At 36.8% G+C, this 9,883-nt stretch overlaps 1 protein-coding gene across 1 annotated transcript in view; it reads left to right on the forward strand.

Annotated features, from left to right (window-relative positions):
• The window catches only part of LOC125870969 (protein ALWAYS EARLY 3-like), a 22,480-nt gene that overhangs the window by 5,212 nt on the left and 7,385 nt on the right, over positions 1 to 9,883 (forward strand). Inside the window, exons 6-15 of the mRNA XM_049551529.1 lie at positions 262 to 436; positions 921 to 1,180; positions 1,273 to 1,609; positions 2,902 to 2,979; positions 6,459 to 6,712; positions 6,794 to 6,850; positions 6,993 to 7,298; positions 7,378 to 7,556; positions 7,681 to 7,963; positions 8,657 to 8,884. Of these exons, the coding sequence (XP_049407486.1) occupies positions 262 to 436; positions 921 to 1,180; positions 1,273 to 1,609; positions 2,902 to 2,979; positions 6,459 to 6,712; positions 6,794 to 6,850; positions 6,993 to 7,298; positions 7,378 to 7,556; positions 7,681 to 7,963; positions 8,657 to 8,884 (2,157 nt within the window). The remainder of the gene's footprint in view (positions 1 to 261; positions 437 to 920; positions 1,181 to 1,272; positions 1,610 to 2,901; positions 2,980 to 6,458; positions 6,713 to 6,793; positions 6,851 to 6,992; positions 7,299 to 7,377; positions 7,557 to 7,680; positions 7,964 to 8,656; positions 8,885 to 9,883) is intronic.

Raw genomic sequence — 9,883 nt, forward strand, 5'->3', positions numbered from 1 at the left:
TTTTTTTTTAATTGGAAAGTGGAAGAGAGTTTTGGAAAATGTTTTCCTTAAGTTTTGAAGGGAAGTCATTTTCCTTAAATTTGAGGAAAATGAGTTGATTTGGAAAACATTTTCCAAAACATTTAACCCAACCAAACATGAGAAAATTGGAAAACATTTTCCGGAAAATGTTTTCCTTCATACCAAACACACCCTAAATATTGTAGCTGAGTCTTAATTTTCAGTATTTGCTGGTGAATTAACTTGACTATTGGATGTCAGGCAGCAAGCGACAGTGAGCAAGAAAGTAATGAGGATGCTGGAACGTCTCGAAAATTTCAGAATCGTGCACGGGTAAAAGTTCTCCCTAATGCATCTAAAGCATCTGAGATGACATCCTCAGCATTAGCAGCTAGTCATGGCTGTTTAACTTTGTTGAAGAAGAAGCGTTCGGGAGGTGCGTTGTCCCTTCTACNCCCCCCCCCCCCCCCCCCCCCCCCCCCAAACTACAACAACAACAGCAAAAAAGTAAACATTAAAATTCAGTATTTAGTATTATTCTGATAAAAAAGAATATAATATCTGTAAAAAGTCTTCCAGCTGGGCCTATATTAGAATCTTTCTTGCTTGTTATTCTTGCATAGAGTTTATTGTCACCAGTGCATTGTACTTTCATGCAGTAGTAACTTTTCCCAGGATGTCATTTTGTTTATCTGCCTTCCACATTACCTATTTACAGAATATACTGAGGCTTGACCTCTTTGAGGGGCAGTTTCACCATTCAGACATGGATGCAAAAAAACTATGTTAACAAACTAAATCTTTCTTTTCATTTATTATCTGTAGCTAAAGATAGAAGCCTACTCTCTTTTTCTTTATCTAAAGATTGAGTACCTGTCATGTGATTATATTAATGAATTTTCTATGGAGTTGCCTTTCAGGAAGCCGGCCTCGAGCTGTTGGAAAACGAACCCCACGCTTTCCTGTTTCTTTTTCTTATGAAAATCCCAAGGGTGAGAAATATTTTTCTCCAAGTAGGCAAAGTTTGAAACTGCAGGCAGATGACACTGATGATGATGTGAAGATAGCATTAGTTTTAACAGAAGCTTCACAAAGAGGTGGGTCTCCTCAGGTCTCTAAGACACCAAACCGTAGGACGGATGGTGCTATGACCTCACCTATTGGGACTGCTGAAAGAAAGGTATGACTTTACTTTCATTTCACATTGTGACTTATCTGCATAGACTTTATGTCCTCAGCAGATCAACTATTTGATTTTTTTTCCCCAACTAGCGTGTTAAAATGGAAATGGGCAATGTCAAGCTTCTTAGTAATGAAGTGGATGGAGAAGAGGGAAGCATGGAAGCGGACACTGGTGAGCTGATGCGGTATAAGAATGAGTTGGGGGAAAGTGGAACCGTTGGTCGAACAACACAAAAGCGAAAAAGACCTTACGGTGGAAAGTTGGAAGTCGATGATAGTGGTGACAATCATTTTGATGATATCAAAGAGGCATGTAGTGGTACAGAAGAAGGTCAAAAATTGGGTGCGACGAGGGGTAAACTTGAAATGGAGGCCACAAATGAAAAGAATTCAAGAAAGAGGAGCAAAAAGGTTCTTTTCGGGAGAGGTATTACAAAGTTTTGTAGATTACTGTTCTTTAGAACTTCCCATTTTAATAATTTAACAGCATTTTAAATGTTCCTTTGGTCCTCTTTGATTGTTCTATTTTATCGTTTGCCACTAGTTAAGAGGGGGAAGGAGGATGCATTTTTGGAAACATAAGCGAAGTTGAGTAATAAGATTTGAACATGCATTCAAGTTTGACAATAGTGCTGAGCAGTAAGTATGAGGTGTTACTACTGCACTAACCTAAACTAGGGCTAATGCTCTTCGAAGGAGAAAATGACAGTTTTTGTTTCATCACAATGATCATTAATTCTTACAATGTCGAAATACATGAGCGTATATAAGACCGTATCTGCTTTGTTTTAGCTGAAGGCTATGTAAACCTCAAATATTATCCCCTTAACGCCCCTTTCCCTTTTCTTTTCCTATCTGGTATAAAGCCCATGTTATGTTGTCCATGCTCTAGATGTCAGCCTGGGCCCCCATCCTCACATCATGAACTTGCTTTTGAGGTTGATTTAGGCTGAGGTCCATTTCTTTTCACATGACATGCCATAAAATTGAAGGCAACAAGTTACTTACAGAAGCAGCAACTCAAGAATTGATCCACAATAGACATACTAAACACTCCTCCGACAATGTTTAACAAGTTCAAAGTGGTTGGGAACTTCAGAATGTGAACAGCATCAGAATAAGAGTCAAAAGCCAAAGCAGGTTTTCACTAATAACCCAATCAAAATAAGAAAAAAAGGAAACATAAATAGGTTTCCCAGGTGCTTAATCATCAAACCAAGTTTCCCAAGTCTACCTTCAAAACTCGAAGTGTCTGTTACTTCTGTGCCATTGTAATGCTAGTAAGCTAAACTTTATGATTGCCATTCTTGGGGATATTTTCCTTTTCTGGCTTTACTATGGCAGGCTATAGATGAGAACATTTCCTTCATAACATTAATCTTTAGGGAGGTACTTTATCAGTAAAGTCTTAGACAGCCAGGAAAAGGTAGAGAATGGATGGACTCAGAATTACAAGTTTCAGCAACATAGGGTTAGGACATCATGGAAGTTCTGTTATATTTTTGAGATACTGTTCCTTTTGTCATTAGCTTGACTTTGTTTTTCAAGTTGTAAAGCAAGAGTTATTTCTGAGTTCTGTTATTTAAATGCAAAGTAGCTTGCTACTTTCGGTTAAGTAATTCGACTTTAAACCTCTTATTATGTGATAGAAACTGTTATATCTTGGTAGACCGTGAAAGTAGAGGTTATATCTGCTAATTTACTTTTTCCTTCATGTAGATGAAAGCTCCGCTTTTGATGCTCTACAAACTTTGGCTGATTTGTCTCTAATGATGCCAACAGCAGAAAATGAAGATGGTAAGGGTACAAAATTCTGTTTCTAATAGATCTTTGCATGAAAGCTTGCTTGATGGCTATTTGAGATATGCTGGGTGTTGATAGTATCTCTCTATCCCCCTTTCGTATTCTCCCTGTCTTAGCCTAATATTTTAGCCACTTTGACCTCTATGCATTCAGGTATTTTCTCTTGTTATTTGAAACTTCCGATCTTTGAATTAACTCTGTACTTAGAGGTCTGATTTTTTCTGTGAATTATTTACTGAAAAGTTAAATTCAGTTAAAAATTGTGTTAGAACAGTGATTTCTATTTAGATTATTTTTGCACATTTGCTTTCAGACTATGCTATGCTTCTATCTTTCCTTAATAATCTTCACAGCTGCTTGCCTGTCCCTGTATGAGTTCACTTACAGAATTTATGGCCTGTCTATTCTGTTTCAAATGACTAAGAGGGTGTTTGGATTGGCTTCAAAGTTTGTCAAATATACTTTTAAGTCAATTTTTGACTTTTGGAAGTGTTTGGCAAATATAAATGTAACTTAAAATAAGTCAAAAATGACTTAAAATAAGTTAGGGAGTGTTTGACTAGTTCAAAATAACTTAAAATAAGTTAAAAATGACTTAAAAAAAAGTTAAAAACCAAAAGTAGGCCTCTCCCTACTTTTTATTTTTTGACTTAAAAGCTACTTTTTTATGCCAATCCAGACGGGCTCTAAATTACTCCAATAGGTCTATGGAAACCAAAACAATGACTTTACTTTTGATGGAATTTCTAATTCTTTGGGCCAAACACAAACATACGCATGGGTATTTTTCTTTTTTTGATAATTTAAGTATTTTTATTTATATACCAGCGCCTAGAAAGTGCTTTGGAAAGATTCAAAAGTTACTGAGCATATTCGGGATCTAGTAATTACAGTATCCTCTATACTTTTTACTATGTTCAACCTACTCCAAAATTCAAATTCTGTAGACCTTTGAACTTCACGTTAGCTATATTACTTCTCTGCAGTGTTTCGGGAAGCGAGAAGCGGAAAAAAGTGACGAGGGCTCACTTCACAGAAGCGTGGAAGCACACACTTTTTCCAAATAAAGCAGTATTTAGTATACAAATAAAAAATATTAAATAACTCAATAGAGGTAATATATTCTTAGATTAAAAAGTAAATAGATAGTCAATAATCCTCATAAGTCATAACATATAAAGCAAATAAATAACCAAATCACAAAGGATCAAACTCCTATTCATCATTGTGACATTATACAACTTACTACAAGCAAAAGTAGAAATGTAACTCAGTAACAGAACGACAAAAAAACTAAGGAAAAAAAATATAGAGACAGAACAGAGTAGCAGCCAGCAAAACAAAAAAAGAAAGAAAAAAACAGAGCATAGCATTACAAACAGAGCAGCAGTAACTCAGTCACAGAAGAACAAAAAAACAAAGGAAGAAAAATATAGAGACAAAACATAGCAGCAGCCAGCAAACAAAAAAAAGAAAAAAACAAAGCAGCAGTCAACCAAAGAGAAGAAGAGAAAAAAACAGAGCAGCAGTCGACCGACGAGAAGAAGAGAAGAAGAGAAGAGGAGGAGGAGAAGAGAACTAATCTATAGAGTGTAGCAGCAGTCGACCAAGGAGAGAAAATAATTGGAAAGATGTCCCAAGTAGATTTACAGATTTTAAAAATAAAATAAAAACCTTAACAGAAATTAAAAAAAAACCCTAACTAGCGCTTATCTCATTTAAGCGAGCTTTTTGTTGCCTTTGCTTTAAGCGCGCTTCTTGCTTTGCCTACTGAAGCACTCATTTTTTCAGCAGCGCCTCGCTTCAGAGCATAAAAGTGCAATGCTTGCGCCTCACCTCGCTTCGTGCTTTAAGCACGCTTTTTGTCGCTTTTCACAACACTGTTTCTCTGTTAAATGATTCCTATCCGGTCAGCGTTTTTATAAGCTATCACTTTTTTTGCTTAATGTGATGTGAGGGTTGCCTCTCCTTGGGTTAAAGCCATGCACTGTAGTGAATTGTGCTCTTCAAATAATGAAGCACAAAGTGAGTGACCTCAATGAGAAGCAGTCGGTTCTTTGAAACTCAACTTTGAGTTGGATTAATATTAATGTTACTGTGTATTTGATATTGAATTAGTTGTTTTAGTTGAAAGTCAATTATTACAGTACTAAATTCATATATGTTTTGTATTTTCTGATCTTCTGTAAATTGTGCACTTCACTTCTCGCTTTTCACTTCAAGCCCAGTTGACCTTGTCTCTTTTTTGAGCGCTTTTCACTTTCAAAAGTGTCTATCCATTTGGCCCATAATATGCTCATAGGAATAGTTTTCTGGGCATCTTAGCATTTTCGCACCTTCTGTCCTTCCAACTAATGATAACTTTGTTCAACCCTCTTGGCATGACTGACCGAATACCATATATATTTAAGAACATGCACCAAATATCTCAAATCTGTCTGCAGTTTATGATACATAAGAAGGTAATTAATTTATTCCAAAAGCATCCTGTTTTTGCGGTTAAATGGATGTTTCCTTATTTAGAATAAACCAAAAGGAAGAAATTATTTAGATTGTGATATTCTACCTAATGAGCTCATCATCATTTGGCTGGAAAAAAGTGTTGCACATGCTTAGGTACTTCTGATCTGTTCTGGAATTTTTATCTTTTCAAAATTTCTGTACAAGTAACTAAATAATAGCGTGCAGGGATGTGGTTTACAATGTCCTGACATCAATTTCTATGCAGACAGTATATTGTTGTATAAGCTTACTTTTTAACATTTATTCACGGGTTACCATGTGCTATATCCTTAGGTAGGAGAGAAAATAAATCTAAGGCATGCTTGCGCTAATTCCTAAAATAGCTGGTAATATTGGATGGACCTAGTAGCAATTTTTGCTTTTTCTTAACTTTTTTTTTTTGCAAGTTTGAGGTTACTGATTTAGGATTTTGATGGTAAGTATATCACTAGGTATATGGATTTGGGATGTATTAGCCAGTATAGAAGAACCTGGATATCGTAGACCTAACTGTGGATTCATGGACAATGAAACAAGATTTTTGTTTACTATTCCTTGTCATGATAATCTGCTAGTCTGCTCCTTGGTGTATTTCTTCTGTGTTGTAGAAGATGAGTATTTTCCATTTTTCTTTCTTTGTGCTCTCTGTTTTGTCCAAATAGCTAGTGGAGGGTTTACTATCTTACAATTTTTCTTACCTTGGAAGTGTATGACTAGCATTTAATTCTTCCATCTTGTCATAGTTGTGACATTGCTATTTCTTCCTGCTTGTGATTTCAACTTCCTTTCACTTCTGGTGTTTGAGCTTGTTTTTCTCCTTGACTGTTTCCTTTTGGTTTCAGTTGAAGTGTTGGATATGCTAACTATCCTGTATCTTGATCACACTTCATGTGTTTCCATTTGATTTTCAGTTTGTTAATCTGTCTTGACTGTGAGTATATTAGATTCTCTCTCTGTTTTTTTTTTTTCAGAGTCAATGATCCACGTCAAGGATGAAATTGATGATCATGTTGATGAATCTGGCTCCTTGGAAGCCATTCCAGCACATAGACAAAGAGACAAACGTGGATCGATGGGGGTTAAATCGAGATGGAGTCAACCTTTATCAAAGTTTGAAGTTGCATCCAGTACGGTATCAAAGCATGGTAAAGTTACATCTACTGATGTTAACGCTGGTCCTGAAACAAAGCAGGCGAGGAGGGCACAGAAAGCAATGTCGTCTAAGGTATTAGAAGACAGCATTGCATCCCTGTTCAATATTCTGATGTATAAATGATATGTAACACTTCTGAGGATAATCATGCAGGCTCGAAAAGCTGAAGGTCATGTTAACTATGATGTTACTGAATCTCAGGAAGCTGTGGTGATTTTCTTACTTTTGTCTAATTTAAGTGTTGTTTCGAGATTTAGACATGTTTGAACCACAGTGTTGAGCATTTTGCCAGATTGGATACTTTAATCAGCAGCACTGTTTCTAATTTTACTTGGTATTTTTTCTCCTGTAGGCAAAAGAAGCATCAAAGAAGTCAACCAATAAGGGTAAAAGATCCTATCAGGTCTCGCCTAAATTAATCAAAGATCAGGAGCATTCATCATGTGCAGATCCAAGAACAGAACGAAGTGATTCAGCTCAATCAACTGCCCAGATCCCTGTGGAAAACCAGGTGAACTTGCCTACTAAAGTCAGAAGCAGGCGTAAGATGGACCTGAAAAAACCTCAAAGGCAAAAAGATTTGAAGATGTCTGATAAAAGTTTGGATGATACTAGTGCATCCTTCACTGCACTTCGTGACAAAGCTTTCAGTCTTAAGGTTAGTTATTCACCTTTGTCCATCTTGCAGTTCATTATCATGATATGAACACTAGTTAACTTGCATACGTTGCATGCAGAAAAAGACTTCCAGTTGCCTTTCCAACCATCAGGTACGAAGATGGTGTACGTATGAGTGGTTCTACAGTGCAATTGACTACCCTTGGTTTGCCAAAAGGGAATTTGTGGAGTACCTGCATCATGTTGGATTAGGGCATGTTCCAAGGTTAACTCGTGTTGAATGGGGCGTCATAAGAAGGTATACCTCTCAACTTTCTTTCAATTTGGAAGTCACTCTACTGAGTCTATTCCCTGGGCACTAAACATTTGGGGTTTGTTATTTTTATGTTAATGATGGTCCATTTGATCCTTTCTTGATGTAGTTCTCTTGGAAAACCACGACGATTCTCTGAGCAATTTTTGAATGAAGAAAAGGAGAAACTTAATCAATACCGGGAATCTGTCAGATCACATTATACTGAACTTCGTGAAGGTACCAGGGAAGGGCTACCCACAGATCTTGCAAGGCCTTTGTCGGTAGGGCAACGTGTGATTGCGATCCATCCAAAAACAAGAGAGATACATGATGGAAATGTGCTGACAGTTGATCACTCTAGATGTCGTGTTCAGTTTGACCGACCAGAGCTTGGGGTTGAATTTGTCATGGTAATTCATTATTGCTTAAATGTGCTCATATGATATTCTACTATGTTAGTCTATAGTTCCTCTTAGGTTCACAAAGATCGGACAAGATTAGAGATGATTACGAAGGTGCGAGTAGCACATATATGGATATAGTGAGAGAAGGCTAGTTGTATTTGATTGAAGTGTGCTTGAATAGAGAAGACAGATACATTATGTAGTATTTTCTAAGACAAGTACAGCTAGTTTGGGATTTAGGAGTAGTTTATTAATTGTTTATGTTCCTTTCCAAGCTATCCCGTAATGTGAAAGAAATAAAATTAGGAATCAGGTTATGTTATAGTGAGTCCAAATGTCTGTACTCACTCTGGGGTGCCATCCTCCAGATATGGTAAACCTAATCTTTCTTCTGAGGATGCTTCTGACAGAAAGTAAGAGAAAAAGAAAGGCATTACTAAATTAAATTGATTACTCAAGTCCCAACCAAACTGAATTATTGAACTCCTGCGTGTCATCTCTTTTATTCGTTGGAAGACAAATATTATCTGTCCTTGTAACTAGCTATTCTACTTGTTCATAACATTTACTGTGTGTATGAATCAGTATTTCAGTACTGTACTTATAAAAAGAATCAGTGTTTCAGTACTTTGTGTTTTGGTTCTCCAGTGGTTGGTTTCTGGACCTGATGACTAATTAGAACATTTAATGCTCTGTCAGGACATTGATTGCATGCCTCTAAATCCATTTGAAAACATGCCCACATTACTTACTAGGCATACTGATGCTGTTGATAAGTTTTTTGAGAGCTCTAATGAGCTCAAGATGAATGCACGAGCAAATGAGTTTATGCAATTTCCGGCTGGTGACAGCCAGGAGAATGGCGACATTTCCTTTCATTTCTCCCCGCCAAATCATCCCATCAGTAATCTCCTAAAGCAGACAAAGGTCAGTGGTTCTCCTTTACTCTTCCTTAAATACCTTTTGTACCTCATATATTTCAGATTCAATGATTCTCAAGAACCCATAGAAGCTTATATTGCAATATGTCCCATCCAGTTCCTAATCAAAACAATTAAGACCTCCCTAGGAATTATCCGCCTTTGTTGTAACTTGGGAAAACATAACTGAAGAATTTACTTATCAGGAAGAAAAAGCATAAGTGAAGTATTAACTCTTTTCCTCCAAGGTTTAACAAATTCTCGATAAAAACTATGAACATAGATTCAATGGAGCATGGAGTAGTTGTAACTTGTATCTGTACTAATATCAGAAATATTGGCCTTGTGGTTCTTCTAGCTTTTGGAGTGTGCGGTAATCTATGTTTAGTATTTTGTGTTTTGGTTTGTCCCATTAAGTGGTGGGTGGAGGTCTAGTAGAGCTATCACCTACCAAGCTTGAAATATTAGAACAGGCTGAAGTGACTTTGGGTAAAAGTTCAAACAAATTAAAGTTAGGACTCAGGAGAGAACTTTTTATCCAATTTCCAATCAAAATTATGTGATGTTTCCTTTCTTAATTTATGCCTTTTGTGATGCTCCTTTTTCTCATGCAGTTATTCCTTTTCTTCAATCTCCCCCTAAGTATTCTTTTTATGACCTAGAAATCCGTCTGGGGCCAACCCTTTGGACCAACACAACTTTCGAAATTCAGGAACAATGGATCCACCCCTCTACTCTTCTCCACTTAATACCAAGCTTAGTCCCATAGGGCTCGAATCTCTTGACTTAAGTCCAAAGCCCCTCATCCTTTGTCACTTGGACTAAGCCCTCAGCCCCACTTCCATGTTTTTATACGGAAAAGGGTCAAAAATACTCCTAAACTATAGGAAAATGTTTTAAAATATGCTTCATCCACCTTTTGGTCTAAAAGTACCCTTCTACTCTAAAAATACCCTTCCATTCACCTTTTGGCTCACTTATACCCTTAAAACTAACAACCCCCCCC

This window comes from Solanum stenotomum, chromosome 1, assembly GCF_019186545.1.
Source record: "Solanum stenotomum isolate F172 chromosome 1, ASM1918654v1, whole genome shotgun sequence".
Taxonomy (NCBI): domain Eukaryota; kingdom Viridiplantae; phylum Streptophyta; class Magnoliopsida; order Solanales; family Solanaceae; genus Solanum; species Solanum stenotomum.